The following is a 17,776-nucleotide window of genomic DNA, read 5'->3' as shown; positions in this document are numbered from 1 at the left end:
ATACTGGAGATCTGTTGTTTTCAACCTTTGTGGATCCACAGAACTGCACACATTTCACTGGAGTTGCAAGTCTAGGCTTTTCTTAAACTACATCTTGGCTGAGTGGCCACGGTGCACTGCATGTCCTGTTTTCCTATTCACTCAGTCTAGAGACTCAGCCAAAAGTTGCAGTAGTTTCCTTCCCATGAAAAACTATGCTCAGGAGCAAACTGGGAGATGACTCTGGCTCTACATCCTAGACATATCCTTAGCTAAAACACAACCAAAAGTTTTTACAAGACATGTCTAGTTCTCTTACAAGGATGCTTAGATGTAAAGAGATGTAAAGTTCTGCTACTTGATGGCACCACCTTAAGAATTATTAGCAAACAGTGATGCTCTCGTGGAAGAATTGCTGTTATTCTTCTTTCTTTGTCCTGAACAGCATGGATTCAACACACTCTATCAAACAGGATTGCCTCAGCATGTACCTATAGGTCACTTTGCGCTATGTTAAGGGTGGAACAGTTTATACCTTCTTCAGGAAATTACAACACAGAAGTTGCCAACTTTTGAAATTTATTACCTATGACAGCCATTATAAAAACTCATCACGTGAAATGAGGCTTTCATCTATTCATGTTCCTTATATCCTGTGACACGAGCAAGAAGTGGTAAAACATGATAGCATGCTAAAACACAATCATGTCCTATAACATGATCATGTCCTATAACATGAGTAAACTAACAAATTTTTAAACCCATGCTCACGATTTTTGAACTGCTGGTGTTGGCAATCCTACATGTTCATTGATTACTGCCTTCTCCAAGAAGACGAGTAGATAGAGGGCAGTTTCACTGCTGGGAAAAAGTAAATTAAGTCCAAACATAGCTGTATAGAATGTTCTGAAACATGACTGATAAAAACTAAAATTAAGTATAAGTGACTAACAAGTGGGTGCTGGACCAAGAAAGCAAGACTTAGGTATTCAAGTCAAGCCACCTGACATAAATTGCTCTGTGCATTTCCAAGACAATTGTATTTTAGTTGTTAATACTGAGAAACAGTGCATGGGATCTTTCGTCTGTCTATCACAACACCCTACTGTCTATCTGCTTCATCCTATACAAATGTACAGAACATTTCCTCTAACACATGTGCAGCAGGGCTTTGTTTTGCCTGTAGATTTTTCCCTTATTCAGGGAAGTTTGTTACAATACTGCACTAAGAATGTGGTTGTCACTGGACTACAGTCTGTGGATTTGCACATGAAAAGGCTGACAAGAAGAAATGAAATACAAGGACAGTGTATCATCCTCCTGGTACCTACAACATATCTAAGAAAAATAAACTTCTGCTGTGGACTGCTGACTGCTTGAGAGAGCAATATTTACGGCCTAGGGAGAGAGAAGGAATACTGGCTGCAGTGTGAAAACAGAAAACCTTGCAGATACATTTTACCTCTCGATGTCCACAGATACTGTTCACCTAATTTGGGAACCTATTTCACTACCTGTATGACGTTTAAAGGAAAAGTTAAGGAAGAATAAGGTACTGCCATTGTGAGATTTCCCTTCTGGTTATAAAGGAAAAAAATACATGACAGCAGAAAGCACAAAGACAGAAACTTTGAGCTATGGTTGTCCCTATCAAAGAGGCAAAGTATCCAAACTTGCAATACAGCATTTCAAAAATAGGAAGTGTTATAAGCCACAGAGATAGGGCCTGGGGATTTCAAGATTACTTTCTCAAAAGTAAACTAAATAGGGCTTTTAGGTAATTATTATTTTATTGACAGCCAACATTGATGTCTCAATCAGATAAAAAATTTACCTTCACTTCTGCAATTCTGAAAATAAAGGGGGAAAAAAGCAAGGAAAACAAAGCTGAAAAGTAGTGAAAGCAATATTTACTGTAGATCCCTATAATGCTTTTCAGACCTGGAGACTGGAGGATAAAAGAATAATTCATTGCTAACCTGGAATAAACCATTGCTTTCACAATTTGCATTCTGCTTTTATACAGGTAACATATAACTGCAGAGAAACAGTCTATAAAAAGCCTAACTTATTGCCCCAGAAGCATTATGGAATCACTAGGCTTTACAGTAATTATATCATCAAGTTTTCCATTCCTTAATTTACTTTCTCAGGCAAGTTCTGCCTGAGAACCTGGAAAGAATACTGTATGTGCCTAACAAGAGGTAGATACCCCCAAATAAAATTCAACACCTTTAAAAAGATTCCTGATCACCATCTACTACAGTCAACACAATGCCCTTACTGCCAAAACTGCTATTGCTATTAAGTAACAATTGCTATCAAGTATTTCATATGTAGAAGCCTTATGTCGAGAAAAAAAAGTGTCCATGAAACAGAAATGAAATATGGAATTATTTCTAAATTCACAGAGAAGATATAAATGGCTCCCTCTAATCCCATCTCCCTCAGAAAAAAAAAAGCAAGAATCTTCTTACGAGAAAGATACATAGTAAAAACTTTGGTTATGTTTATATTAATATTGTAACTGTATGAACAGTTTTTAAATGAAAAACTATTTTTATTAAGTAAAGAGAAATCTCTTAGTTGACAACAGTAGTCTATTTCCAAGAGTAATCTATGCTGTATTCAGTACACATGGGCAATAATCCACCAATAAATTTAGATACAGGTTTTAGAAGTAACTACCACCTTATTCTGTGCATAGACTTAATTTATTTCTTTCAGTTGATAACATGATTCAAATGGAACATGTTTACAATGTCGCAGACTCCTGCATCAACAGAGCTTATGCTTGGTGATCATCTTCTAGTTTGGGGGTTTGTATATATTATGTATACACACACACACACAAAGCAAATATTAAGCAAATCCAATCTAGTACTCTTTTTAAGAGTACTGCATAAACAAAACATAAGCGCACATGGCAATTTCATGTTCTAAATCCACCCACACAGTTGTTCTCAGCAATTCAAGAACAGAGCTGCATGGGCAGATTCACAGAATCTGAGTTACAGACATCTGTGCTGAAATAGTGATCAGCATATGAAGGTTTTGTTCATTAAGCAACAGAAGAAGGTCTTGTTTTTTTATTTAGTTTATCCTAAAAAAGAAAATAAATACACAAAAATTGCAACAACAACAAAAAAGCAGAATAAGCTCAAGGTACTCTGCTGCTTTCATTCACCCCCAGAAAGCTACTCATCTTGAAGCATCATCTTAATGCTACTCCAGGAACAAGCCCTGATAAACAAACTTGCATGTATGAAATCAGTCACCTTAAAAATTTGGAAAAAATGGAATAGATTAAACTACAGTGTAGCCTGTAGGACAGTATCATCTTTAGCTGCTGCCAATACTACACTACAACTGAAGATATAAAATCCCTAACAGATCAGATGTAGAACTGCCAGTCGCCATGAATTATTCCTCTTAGTGTCTAAAAGTCAGAGCTCAGCTTAAAGTCCAATGCAGGAAGTCTCTTCCTTCCGTGACACTTTGTTTACATTAACTGTACATAGTTTTATGGTCCACAAAGATGCCCAGTATTTTGTTGAACCCTGTTAGGGTGAGCGGCCTCATTTTGCCTCAATTACTTCCTATGGCAGTAAGTTTTATAGTCTAATTACCCATTATGTCAGAAAGCCTGATAAGCAAAGCAGTCTTGGCAAAAGTCTAGAGACTAAAGCAAAAGATGGACCAAAAGACTACGGCAAAAACAAGTTTCTTCCTTTAAAGGAAAGACTTCATGCTATTCTGATTTTACTTTCCTTTTCATGGAATGTCCCCGTGCTCCTATGGTATGAGAACAACAGCAGAAGCTTAATTTGTAACTGTAATTTTATTCATGTCATCCTCCCTGCATCTATCTTGCACAGTAAACAATTCACCATCTTCAATTTTGAGAGCTAAAACAAGAGAGAGACAGCACCTAGGTTTTGTTTCAACAGCTTGCAGCAGCAGTAGCAAAGTTTCACAGTTTACTTTTAGGCATTGTGACTTACATTGATTAACTGAAAAAGGGGATAAATTTGTACATTTTTCACAGCCTCACTGGAGCTCTAGGACACGAACCTTTCCTTTCTGCAGCTTTCAGTCAATACTGAATGACTTTTCAAGAGCTTGATTGAAGAGCATCAATGGAGCAAGAACTAGTTATACAATGCCACTATCTCCATGCATGACCCGCCACAAAGCCTGTACTCCTCTGGGATTACAGCATATATTAGTAATGGAAAAAAAGGTAGAAGAGCAAGATATAAAACAACCTTAGTAAGAGAGCTTGTCAGGCACACCTATATCTTCTGGCAAATGCTGAAATAGCTGGACAGGAGGAATTCTAGTGCATCTGCAGACAGGTATGCCCAGGGAAGGTTCCACAGTAGTTATAATACAAGCCAGATCCCATGGATTTCAGTAGGTCATGACTGTTACCACACAAACCTAACCATGATTCACAGCATTCCACTCCAAAAGAATATATATACCCCATCTTCAGGGTCTTCTGCTCCATTACAGGCAGATTTGTAATCAAACATAACTTCTAGTTTAGTTTTCTCAGAAATAAGTAGAATCCTGATCAGCAAATTCTTTTCTACCATAAATTATGCAGCACATGTTCCAGTTCACTAATGCTGCCTAGTCTTGAAAGCTACAGGGATTTCACAATTCTTCCTGTAACATTTACAAAATATTTCCATAAATTTCCTACTTACTGATCAAATAACACATCATCTCCAGTTAATGTTCCTACCACAGAGTCAGAACATCAACTCAGGGTATCACGTATGAAGCATCCAGCTGGTTCTCTCAATGAGAGGACAGCAGAGACTTAGTTCATGGAATCAAAGTCTCACCAAGAAGAAAACCTGCCTCCAGGGCAACAGGCACAGATAAAAATGGGTGCAGCAAGGATCTGTGCTTCTGGTTCATAGCCCTGCGTTCACAAGTAAATGGATGCCCAGGGGTCACAGGGGTTTTCCTCGTTACTGAGCAGCAGTTATCCTGTATAGGACATGTCTGTTCAGAAGGGGATAGATCCAAGAAGACTCAAGGACCCATTTTGCTGCCACCAAACTCAAATCCTAAAAACTAAGTAGAAGGCGTTAATTGAGTGTGTAAAGAAATCATATCATACATATTTTTATATGGGTATTTTACTTTCTAAAACATCTCCTATGAATAGATCTTGCCCCAGTTTATAAGCAAAGCATATTTTAATAGCTTTCACTCAGTGCATGACCACAAATATTTTTATAGCAAGCCTATCTGCAAAACTGTATGTGGGACTCCTGACAGGCAATTATCTAACTGGTGTGGGTCACTAATGATTAAACATTACCAATAAATAATCCTTCTTTAATAAAGCCTCAGTACATTTAATCTTAAGCAACAGTAGGCAATTCACAGGGTCAACTGAAATTATGAATTTGCACTGTCAGACTCTGATAATAGCAGGATGCTCTGGGTTACTAACAAGAATATCTCAGTTGACAACCATCTCTGGCCCAAGGCATGCACAAAAGCCAAATGACCTGCCAAATGACCACTCAGGGTCTACAGGCCCTTGGGCTGTAAGCATGGCAAAACCCTAACATGTTGTACCTTCAGCCTCCAGGCTGCTGGACTTCTCAGGAAGATTAAATTCACAACAGAAGCAGCATCCTATCACATTCCCCTAGTTCACGGTGCTGACTTCATTTAATGAAAGCCTTATTTTATGAAACAAATTATAGGTTTCAGATGTTTTCGGAAGACGGTGGGAGAGAAGGGAAACACTTGAGAGAGTGGAGAGGCACATATTAAGTTCCAGAAAACAAAACCGCTGCTGTCCCCTTCTTAATATCAGAAAACAAACACCTCAAAACAAGCCGCCAGCGCTGCCCCAAATTCTGAACACCCCGAGCTAAGCAGCGGGAGGCGCACACAGGCCGCACGCCCGTGACTACCTCAGTGGCGGTGAGGCGGCGGCCTAAGGGAGCGCCGGAACCGCCGGCCCTCAGGAGGAGAAGAGGGGGCTAGGCCGCCGTGGGCGGACCACCGCGCACACGAGCCCTGTTTTACCCGCGCACTCTCACATCCTCCTTCTCTCCCCTGCCTGCGGCACCACGGAGCCACAACACCGGACTCGGAACTCAGTGTTAAGCGACACCACCTCCGTCGCTCCTTCCCGCCCCGCTCACCCCTCCGGCGAGGGCGGGGCCTCACCTCCTGCTTGCGCTGATTGGCTGACGGCAACCCCGCCCCTCCCCACCACCTGCCGCGAGCCTGCACCCCGCCACCGTTGCCCTTCGAGGGGCAGTGGTGCGCACGCGCGCTGCAGCTCGGCCAGTTAGGGGCCCAGCCCGCTGCCTGACTGAAAATTGACGCCAGCCTTCCAGCGGAGCTTCAAGGGGGAGAGGCGCTCCCACTGCTTTAGTAACGATTCGTGTATTTCGCCGGATTATTATTTATTTTTTTTTTTACCCCGCTCCTTTAGCGACTTCCCGGGCTCACCGCTCGCAGGCGTTCGCGGCCGGAGGCCCGAGAGCGGGCTGGCCCTTGCACGTTAAGGCGCCGCAAAAGCCAGCTGGGGTCCTTCCGTGCCAGGCGCCGCAGCCGGTGGGCCGTTGGGAGGGCGCGTGCCGGTAGCCCCCACCATGTATTACAAGTTCAGCGGCGTCACGCAGAGGCTGGTCGGGGCAGCGGCCTCCGCCGCCTACAACCCCCAGGTAACGGGGCCGCCGCCACCGCCGCCTCTGGGCGCCCTCGCGGCGGTGACCTTCGCCGTCCTCCTCCTTGCGCGGCGCCGCTCGCTCCCCCAGAGCCGCCGGGGTCGGCCCAGCCGGCGGAGGCGGCAGGGCTCGGATCGAGCCCCGCGCGGCGGTGGGGGCGAGCGGAAGGGGGTCGCGGGGAGTTGGAGGTGCGGGGCGAGTGCATGTTCCCAGGGCGGAGGGCGCTTGGCGGCTGCTGTGGTGATTGCCTCGCCTGCTGGCCCAGGCCTCCCCGGCAGGGCCTTCGGGACCTAGCGGGCGTTTGTTTCGCTGGGGAGGGATCTACCGCGGCCCCTGTCTGTGTCCGCCGTGCAGCTAGCGAACCCGGCCTGTCTGGTGACCTTGGGCCAAGCGAGACGCTTTGTGCTGCCGTGCACCTCTTGGTTCAGTGTTGAGATGCACTGGGCGTTATAGCAAGAAATTAACACATTTTCGTCACCTAGGACTGTCCCTGAGCTAGAACCGTGGCTGGTGGTGTTGTAAAATTGCAGCTGGCAAATCCAAACGGCACTGCAGCTCGTCCCCCCTCTCTTGTCTGTGCATGCAGAAAAACTAATTATTGAAAGCATTAAAACTCTTATTAGAGCAGACACAAATCTACTAAAGGTTTTTTAAAGCAAAATGAAAAAGAGCTTTTCCTCTGTATGATGCTTGTGCATTTACTAAGTGTATGCAGGCTAAAGGTTGCATTAAATAGGCTTATATTTTCCACACCTTATAGTTAAAGTACATGGTTAATTCTGCGGGAGTAGATGGGAGCTGAGGGAGGGGAGTAGAGGGGAGCTGCATCCCGATTACATCAGCTATTTCAAGACATTGGAGAGTTGCATATTGGTGGAAAAAAAAAAAAAAATCACAGAACTTGTTTGCTTTTATGTACATCAACACAGATTCCTAAGTAATACTCAGAAGATTTGTAATGTAATTCTGTCACGGGGCAGATGCAGCATGGTTGCCATACCATGTTCAAGTTTCTGAGTAAACTGTGAAAAACTTAAGTTCTTACAGTTTAGTAATTAAAAAAAAAAACAACAAAAAAAAAACAAACCACAACCGGAAGAATAAATTTTAAAAAGTCAGTCTTCCGAAGAACTGTCCCCTGAGAGCAAACATACCTGATATGACTTGAGATTGTTAAGAAAAAAAATATGTGCACACACAGAAGTGAAATCAAAGTTACAGTTTGCTTTTTTCCCCCCGATAAACTCATTAATAAAAGGTAACTGAAAGACACTACATTATTGTAGACTAATGTGTGTTGTTGTGATACACAATAACTTTGTATTTCATTCTTTCTTAGCCTAATTCTGTTAGCAACCTATTTTACAGTTCTGCTTTCCTGGATATCTTTGACTATGCAAGTTTTACTTGGAAAATCCATTCATCTTTTGCAAGCAAGAGTATCGTACTAAGCTTCTTTACAATCTCAAATTGTTTCAAGGGGCCCAGGCCAACTACAAAGTTTTTAATTTTGAATTTTTTTGAAGTTAAGACGTTAAAGTTTAGATGGATAGGCAATTAGAAAGGTTGAACTGGATGATCAGGCTTAGCATAGTGGTTAATGGGTCATACTCTGCCAGGATGCTCATAACAAGTGGAATACTGCAGGATTTTATCAATTACCTGCAGCAGGCAATAGAGTGCAGTCTTGTAAAGTTTACAGAAGAGGTCAAGGCAGTGGCTCAAAAATGTTTAAATTAGAGCTGCCATTCAGAGGGACCTATCTAGAGTGGAGGAATGAGCTGACAGGACCACTGTGAATTTCCATGAGGAAAAAAGACACACTTGTGCATGTGGGAAGGAAGAGCCCCTAACACGGTTACAAGCTGGGAACTGACAGGCTGGTGGTAGCAGCTCTGTAGTAGAGTCCCTGGAGGTACTGGCACGCAGCAAGCTGGGTGTGAGCCAGCAGCATGTCCTATCTGTAGTGGAGGCCAACACTGTCCTGGGCTGTATCACCATGTGCACAGCCAGCAGATTAAGGAAAGTGATGATCTCCCTCTACTCAGCACTCGTTGGATCACATCTAGGTACTGCATCCAGTTGTGGGCCCCCCACTATGGGAATGTTCTTCATCAACTGGAGCGAGTTCAGCAGAGGTCACCAAGATAGTCAGGGGGGCCAGAGCACTTGCCCTGTGAGGACAGGATGAGGAAATGGGGCTTGTTCTACCTGGAGAGGTGGTGTAGGGGTGAGGGGTCAGGTGCAGACCTAAGACCAGCCAGGCAGCACCTACAGGGAGGTTACCAAGATGATGGAGCCAGGCTCTGCGCAATGGTGCATGGCAGGAGGGCAGAAGACAGCAAACGTAAGCTGCAGCAAGAGACATTCAAACTGGATGTGAGGAAAGACATTTTCATGGTGAGAAAAGTCAGGCAGTGGAGCAGGTGCCCAAAGAGGTTGTGCAGTCTCCATCCTTGGAGGCTTTCAAGGCTAGACCAGACAAAATCCCCAGCAACCTGATCTCGCCTCAGTTTGGACTAAAGAGCATGAGAGGGCCCTTCCATCCTAAATTACCTTATGATCTTAAGTAAACACTGAGGTACCAGTGACTTTCTGATATGGCAGTTTCTGTCCCAAAAGATTTTTATCCTCCTCTTTCCCCATTACTGTTTGGAATAGCTACTCCTGGGTAGCTATTGGGAGCGGGGATGAGGGCACAGAAAAGACAGCTGAATAAATAAAATGTTCCATTCTAAAAATATGTCTCTTCATTAAGAGTATGTTCAACAGGCACCTGTGCTAGAAAACACTCCTGCCACTATTGCAGTGTTTGGGGCACTTCTAACCTCTTCTACACAAAGTTATATTCAAAGAATAAACATTAATTGAGACAATTTGTGTAAAGGAAAGCAAAGGCTAAGGTTACCATTGGGGGCAGGGGGCGGGAAAGGGCTTCCAGCCCAAGCAGTGAAGTACCTCCTTTCTGGAAGAGTATAGCTTAGAATATTATTTATTAATCTCTAGATATATTGTGACTATTTTTCTGTAAATAATGCGTCCTTTTGGGGTTCCTAAGAGAAAAGCCCCACCGCAGAAATACAGAAAGCTCTGTGACCACCTGGAGTAAAGCTGTCCTAAAGACAACACTCTTGGCTTCTGGAGCCCAGGTTGTGGAGTACTGCTTACCTGTCTGTTCAGCAGGTTCCATTACATTATAACAATTGTCCCCTTTTAAGTACATCTTATTTTTTAGGGATTAAAAAGGCAGAAGCAAGATAAGAGGGGAATACAGAGTTCTCTGTTATCCCGTGTTCTGTTCTGTTAATGAATATTAGGTACGTATGAATATGATTGCACTAGATACAGAAAGACATGATAAATTCCGAATTCTTGACATCTTCTAGATTAAAATGCTGTAGTGTCATATATCAAAATTGGTTTGTAAGGGGCCTATGCAAAACTAGTTTCACATATGGGTAACATTGCAGAAAAAAAAATATGTCTAGATAGATCTCGCTTCTTGTGTTCTGCAAGGCAGGAAAGAGAATGTCCAAGGAATAGAAATACTTTTCTTCTAGAACACTATAGTGATTTCTTTATAGGTTGTCATCAGGCATTGTATTTCATTTCAGTGTCATCACTGAAATATTAAAACCTAATGTTTGAGAGAATATAGTTGAGAAGATGAGATTGTATCCAAGCAGGAGCATTTCACCTAAGTCCAATGAATATTGTTTCACCTTATAAATGTGGATTTTTTTCATACTGATGAAAGAAACACTGTATTTTGTATCTGGCTCACTATTCACACGGCTTAGTCCTCAACTGTGGCATGCAAATGTGCTATGCAGTAGAATAGCTAAATTTTAAAAAGTTACCTTCGATCCCTTTTTATGATGTTCTTAAGCCAGCTTTTTGGTAGAACTTTTTTTTTGTTGTTTGACTCTACTCCCAGGTGACACATTCAGACATCAGTCTGATAAAATTGCTTGTGATAGAGATTAAAATATGAAAGGAATCACACGAGTAAGTAGATGTTAAGTCCAAAACAAAGTAAATTTTTTCCTATTGATTTCATTGCTGCATCTAATAAAACCATAGCTCAGCATGTAAAATGGTTTGGTTTTTATGCTTCTGTTTATCTTGATGTTTCTGGAAAAATGATTCAAATTCCGCTTGGTCAAATATGCAGTATAATAATTCACTCTATTCTGTACTGTTACATTCTGATGATTCCCAATGGAGTGTTGTTCTGATGCAGGTTTAAGCTTATTGTGGGCTTCTAAAGTAGCAGTCAAAATGTATTTCAGGAATTCTTTTGCTGACAATAACAGAACTAACAGCTTATATTAACAAAGAAAATCTTAGTTTGAAACCTGTACTGTTCTTTCCATCTCAGTCTTAGCATTCTTAAAAGACTTTAACTTTGCATTTAACAAAGTTATGTAAAGTACTATGAACAATTTAGCCTGTTTGAATAAACAGGAACTTTCTCAGCTAGTGCAGGTGAGGAGTCAAAAAGGTTAAAAACTACTGCTCATATTTAGGAGAATGGTGACTGCCATAACCATTACAAATAAAATAAAAACTATTAATTCAAAGAGTTGGCTTACGTTTAAAGTACAAATAGTGGCACCAGTTTCAAATGCTATCAGGTGGAGATGACTATATGAACTTTTCCCTGGTTCAAGGCTGACCATGATCCTAGTAGAAATTTAGTCATCATGTATACCATATCTTCACTTGATACAACTTATTTTGCTTGTAGCTATTTAAACCCCCACAAACCACAGATCTTTTGATTTTAGCTATTATGAATTACTTGGAGTTCATTGAGAAACTATAATAGTTAATCATTTATGCTGTAGATGATATTTAAAATGTACACAAAGTCACTTTTACTTGTGTCATCCCAATACAAACAAAGCTTCAAGTGATCCTACCTAAAAGCATCCTTGTGTTAGTGGTAACAAATATGTTTAACCTCATACTGTGAGCTGTGTTCTACTAAAAAGGACCTGCTTTTTAGGTTAGAAGTGTCTAGGTTCAGCAAATTCATAAAAATTACTTCATTGCATGTTCCGAAATAATAATTCTCAGCTTAGCTTTCTGTCCCGTTTTCCCTTTTCTTTTTGGTCCTTACTTCAGTTTTCTGTACTTTATCATTCTCTGATCTGAGCAATTTCCCCTAACATTTAAAGGCTTTAAGTGTGGTGCTCTTCCATTAAATTGTGCTCCAAATCCTTAACTGGTTTGTGCTGTCAAGAAAATGTAAATCTAGCTTGGGAATTCATGCTGGCAAGACATGTTTGTTTTAACTTTGAGCATGTTGGCCAACCAATGGATAGATTGGGTCCTAAGACCTTCAGACCTCTGACAGGAAAACAAGCACACTTTACAGAGGGGCAGGCAGAGAATTTTGTTTTGGATTAGCTACACGTACTGATCTTTCATTGAGGACTTCAGCATTTGACAAAGTCATTACTGTAGCATGCTGACACTTCTGCGCAAGTACATCTGCTGTACTTTGTCCAAGAATTGAAACAAATTCCTGTTAACATGATTAGAAATAAAAGATTAACACCTTAATATCAGAAGAGGAATTACCAACGTGAAACCTCTTCTTATGAAGCATAAGTGAAATGTGTAGAGGCGTTCATTCCTCAGCACTGTCTTGAGTGTAGTGAGACACTGATGTTATTAAACAAACCTGCTGTTTTCATCATGTTAAATACAAGTGACAATTAAGGGTCATTTAAGGTCGCTTAATGACTTGCTTAAAAAATGATCCGTACTGAAATTCTCACATGTAATACTGAGTATTTCTCTTCATCCATGCTAAGCTTAGCAAGCAGCTGGGTGCGAGATAAAGCACTTGCCACTTTCTGTTGATAAACACAGACAGGTACCCAGTTGGAACAGCCACGTGGTTACACTAATTTAGCTGAGCTTGGTTGGAGCTGACCACAAGATTCACAATTCACGGATGGAATTCAAGCAGAATTTCATGTTGGGGTGAGGGACCCTGATCAGTTTGCCTAACGCAGAGATTGCACTAAATTGTCTCTCTTATGCAGCATGTTTTTTTGTACTCTTTCTTGAAGCCAATGAACCATATTGATGATTTTTATTTAAATTGCTATGTGATATTCTTAACCAGTGCCATGCTGCTTTGGAAGTCATTTACAGCAGTACACTGATGATTATATGAGTTTTCTGAAATGGTTTCATTTGATTTCATGATGAAATTAGTCACCTGAATCAGGTTTGAATTTCCTATTACTCCATCAGAAGGGGATCTTATAATGTATTTCTAAATCCTGAAAAACTATGCGATAACTTACAGTTGTTAACACAACTGATTTCGCTATTCTAATAGTAACCCATACAGTGTGTCTTGCATCCAGGTGGTATACTGTAGAAGCAGGAGTTTTAGCACTAATAACAACAAATGGTAGGGGTTGCTAATTGCATTTTTAAGCTCCCTATCTGTGAGTTTAGGAATGATGAAAGAAGTATCTTTATCATGAAACTGTTTGAAGTAGTTTGCAGCTTACTCCAATTCTCAGTATTTAAAGTTTTTATACACTACAGATAGCTCATGAAACAAACTAGGCATGATTGCAACAAGCAGGAATTGCAGTGATCTAGTAACTTTTGAAGTGATCTCAGAGGCAGCTTCTGAAAAAGTTGGGCCCTCAGGAAGGCAAAAGTGAGATTCAGGAGTGGAAACTTAAAGGAAAATGAAAGATGCTCATTGCTGCAGTACGTACAATCAAGAAGGCAAGAAAGGTTTTGCAGGAAAAGTCACCTGCACGTTTCGTATAAACATCTGTTCTACAGTTCTTTCTATCAGATCACCAGCCTTTTAAAAAACAAATGTAATGAAATATTTAAAGTTCTTATAGACAAAAATACTGGTCCAAAATTGATTTCTTCAAGTATTTTGACGTAGCAGTACTTAGCCTTGAATATGTAGCCAGCCCCTGACTGGTAACAGTTTCTTAAATGCTTCCTTCTAACTGGTGGGACCAGAACTGCTTAGTCTTATATAATTCAGTGCTTACCTTCTGCTCAAGCCTGTTCTGTAGGAAGGCATGTGTTACTGAATGTGTCAGAGAATCCAGTTTTGGCTGCTGTCTTTCAAAACATAACCAAGAAGGTCACAAAGGGATTCTAATATTCGTTCAGTCATTAGAAAAGCGGGAAGCTGTACCCATGTCTTTAGGATCGAGCCCTGATGACCTTTCCATAGGCTATTTTGGGATGTTGAGAAAACTGTTTTTTCTGTTGAAGATGCCTGTTGTAGCAGAGAATTTACATGTGGAAAAACCATGTCTGGTCTATGGCATGCATAAGAGAGAAAGAGTGCCAGCCTGCTTCCAGCTCCAAATACTGTTCAGGCAGTTCTCTCAAATACAAAATACGTCAACTAGTCCTTTGAACAGAGACTAGAATTTCAGTGCAGCCTTAACTTGACCTATGGAGAGCAATTACTGCTTCTATTTGTAATGAAAAACTGTTGCATTTTACCTGCTTGTACAATGTGTTTAGTTTTTGGGGCAAGTTAGAAAAAAAAAATACAGCTGTTTCAGAAGCCATAATGTAAAACATCACTGCTATGTGCCACCTCATGATGGCTGTGACTTTGTGCACTTAATCTTATCCATAGAACTGGATTATGTAGTTTTTAATTATGGCAAATGTAGAGTGCAACCACTTGAACCAAAAGGAAATTAAGTTATACTGCTCATGAGAAGTACAATGAGGGGTGGAAAGTTGCAGCAGCATTTGAATTACAGGGTGTAGTTAGAGCTGCATAAAATATCCACCATGTCAGGGTTTCTGGTGTCCTTGAGCACCACTTACTACTTTTGTATGAAACAAGTGATCCCAACTCTTCCCCCCCCCCCTTCAAACTATACATCCAAATTATTTAAGGCCCAGTTATTTATGGCTGCTGCCCACAGCATTCAGGAGGAAGAGTTCATTGAAGTCTCCTTGCTCTGACCCAAGCGTCAGGGATTCCCTGCTTCTAATCCTACTAAGATAGAGCCTGAGATAGTCAGACTACGTGTGGAAAAACAAGCAGCAATTTGGGACAAGTACCAGCACAGAAAAACTTACGATAGCTATCAATTCATGTGGTGAAGAAATCAGAAAGGAGGTTTCTATTCTCCTTGCTAAGCCCTGACCCAAAGTTATAGCTGAAAAATGAGTGGGCCAACAATGCGTCTTTAGCTCATTGTCACAGGTATTCACACCAGATAAATATACTTTGTAACATCCTTGTAACGACTGGCAGCGTGCCTGCCTGACGTGACAATTGGTACATTTGCGAGTGTTATATACCTTGATATTTTAATCTTTATTTATGCAGGGACTCAAACCAATAGTTTCCACTGAATCCCCAGCTCTGATTTTTGGGACAACAAGTAAACTTTCTTCAGATTTACCAGCAACTGATTCTTTCTTGGGTAAAAACAAGGTGCCAGACCTACAGAAACTTTTTCAGGTAACAACAACTTTGAGAGTAACATAAAGAAAACTGGAGAGTGGGACATATCTTTCCTTATTTTATAATGGCTAACTACTATTGTCATTTTGCAGTACCAAAATTTAGAACAGTCTAGTTAAGAAAGTGTCAAGTACAGTATAACCTGTATTCTTTTGCTATACTACAAGGTATGTATGTCTTGTATAGGAGATGAATACAGAAAGTAGAAAGTCTAGTATATTGTCTTTTCGCTGGCTTCCGAAGATGCTTATTGTATTATTTGGCTATTGGAAGCACTTTCTGTCTGGGAATCTAAGCTTATGCCATAAAGCAGATCTGGAAGAGCAAAGCAGATCATTACTGTTTTGTATATAGTAATTTGAATATTACTGAAGCTGTTTATAATGCAGTATAAGAAGAGCATAGTACAGTTTTCAAAGCTAGTTTGTTAGCTATGCAATATCTAAGTGTACTGGGACTTTTCATAAAACAAATCAGTTAAGCATTTTTTTTAAAACATCAAGAATGTGCATTATATGATGTACCCTTTTCTCTCTTACATGCCACTTGCATTCGGAATGTGTCAGTCTGACTTGGTGAATAATCTTTTATACATATCTTTTCACGTTCTTTTGTTAGTGACACTTTTTCCATCCAGGTCCTCTTTAGAAATATTTCAATATATATTCTTTCCGCCTGCACTTAACAGCTTTGGCTAATAAAATTAACTTGCCTTTGCATTTGTCTTGCTAAATGAAAAACACAGAATACACTTGATTATAGATAGCCTATTTGTCAGGAGGTTTCCCTCATGGAAGTCTCTTAATCTACCTTAGGCAGCTTGTCCTTTGTGGCCTTAGTATGGGTGTTCATTTCTTTTTTTGTTTGTTTTCTTTTTAAACTCTTCCCACAGAAAGCAGATGGACTGCCAGTACACCTGAAACGAGGAGTTCCAGATAAGCTGCTTTATCGGACCACTATGGCTCTAACAATAGGCGGGACTATCTACTGTCTAGTAGCACTGTACATGGCCTCACAACCGAGAAACCAAAAGTAAATGAACCACAACTGACGGGACTTGTGACACTTCTCTGAAGGACCTCCTGCATGTGTCTCTTTGCACTTGCTTTAATTCTGTGATCATACAGGGTTCATTATTCAGATCAAATTTCTCGGAGAAAGTGTTTTTAAATTGGTTGCCTTATGTGTTCTAGAAATCTATATAAACAGGCTTAAAGATATCATCTTAACATATGGTTGTAGCTTTGCATTTGTTGTCTTGAAGGAGCGTACAAACAGTTGGAGAAAGTTAAGCTTTTCTTTCCTTCCCTCCCCCAACTTAAACAATGTTAGAGATAGGAGAGGACAAATACTTTGTGGGCTATGCTCCACATTCCTTAGTGGGAGGATGTTGCTGGTTTCCAAAACAGTCAAAGCAAGTCATTTAATTATGATAACATACTAGAAACACATTTCTGTCATACACAGCTTATTTTACGTAAGCAGGTGGCAGTGGAACTCTTCCAAATGCTGGTATATTATTAAATGTTTGTACCTCTGGTGTTAGGACAAGGGGCTTATCTCCTTGGAGTATTTAAAGTGGATTTAATCCGTAACGTTAGCATCACTGTACGCAGCAGAGTGCACCAGTATTGTAGCATCACTTATACCAGTTTGCAGACTTTAATTTGTCAAACTCTCTTATTGTGCAATAAAGTTAACTACGTGAATAATAACACAGGCAAGTCTCAGACCACTTCAGCTGGCCTGCTAGTGAAATAAACATATTGGTACGCCTTTGTTTAAGTTCAACTTGTAGATCTCAAACCAGACAATTGATTCAGGTACCTTACTGTAATCTTTTTGAGATGGTAATCCTCTTAAGACCTTCTCACAGAACTCATTGGGTGTTTATAAGTTTTGGTGAAACGGGTCACTGTCATAGCTCAGCTGCATATAATTTTCAATGTATGCACATATCTATTTATGTACACACATATACACACACAGACATTTTCTTTGCTGTGTGGGTGGAAGAGAGACAAGCCAGTAAAACCCTTTATTCGGTCTCTTTCCCTTGTAATATCATAGCCTTGAACTGCAAGTTTCACACAAGTCTTCACAAAAATTATCCTCTAATTTGATAGATCCTCCTTTGTCTGTGAACATCAAGTATTCACTCTTGGTCACCCAGGCTCTGGATAAGCATGGCTTCACTAGCCTCTCTAAAGACCTATCTCTCCCAGAACTGTACAGAAATCACCTTCCGTGTAAACAAGGAAAACAGTTGATAGAAGAACCTAAAATTCCAATTTTTGCAATCTTTTAGTAAAAACATTCTGATTTTTTTTTCCAGTCAAGTTCTATCAAAGCCTTATTACTGTTCCATAGGAAAGAAAATAGCTGCTCATACTGTGATCTTAGGTTTCAGTCAATGTTGGTATTTCAGCATGGGAGAGATTAAGTTACTGGAAGAGAAATTTGTAAGGACAGCAAGACTCAAAGAATAGCAGAGAATAATTAAGTTCTCCAGGAACTGACAACTGTGTTGCCTCTACTGATAAAATATTTTATCCTCAGTAGCCCCTGCTTCCCTGGCACTAAG

General features: G+C 40.5%; 1 protein-coding gene across 2 annotated transcripts; it reads left to right on the top strand.

Annotated features, from left to right (window-relative positions):
• The first annotated feature begins 6,542 nt into the window (after nucleotides 1-6,542).
• On the top strand, nucleotides 6,543-16,907 carry COX7A2L (cytochrome c oxidase subunit 7A2 like). Of its 2 annotated transcripts, XM_082480647.1 has the most exons (3): nucleotides 6,543-6,689; nucleotides 15,055-15,189; nucleotides 16,085-16,907. In XM_082480647.1, exons 1-3 carry the CDS (start codon nucleotides 6,618-6,620, stop codon nucleotides 16,226-16,228), a joined length of 351 nt encoding a protein of 116 aa, XP_082336773.1. In that variant the 5' UTR covers nucleotides 6,543-6,617; the 3' UTR covers nucleotides 16,229-16,907. The 2 variants fall into 2 exon arrangements, with proteins under 2 accessions (XP_082336773.1, XP_082336772.1); XM_082480646.1 differs by lacking the exon at nucleotides 15,055-15,189 and having other exon boundaries at nucleotides 16,085-16,421.
• The last annotated feature ends 869 nt before the right edge of the window (nucleotides 16,908-17,776 follow it).

The sequence above is a fragment of the Vanellus vanellus genome (genome assembly GCF_965231255.1).
Source record: "Vanellus vanellus genome assembly, chromosome: 3".
NCBI classification, from domain to species: domain Eukaryota; kingdom Metazoa; phylum Chordata; class Aves; order Charadriiformes; family Charadriidae; genus Vanellus; species Vanellus vanellus.
This window is presented reverse-complemented; position numbering and strand designations above follow the sequence as displayed.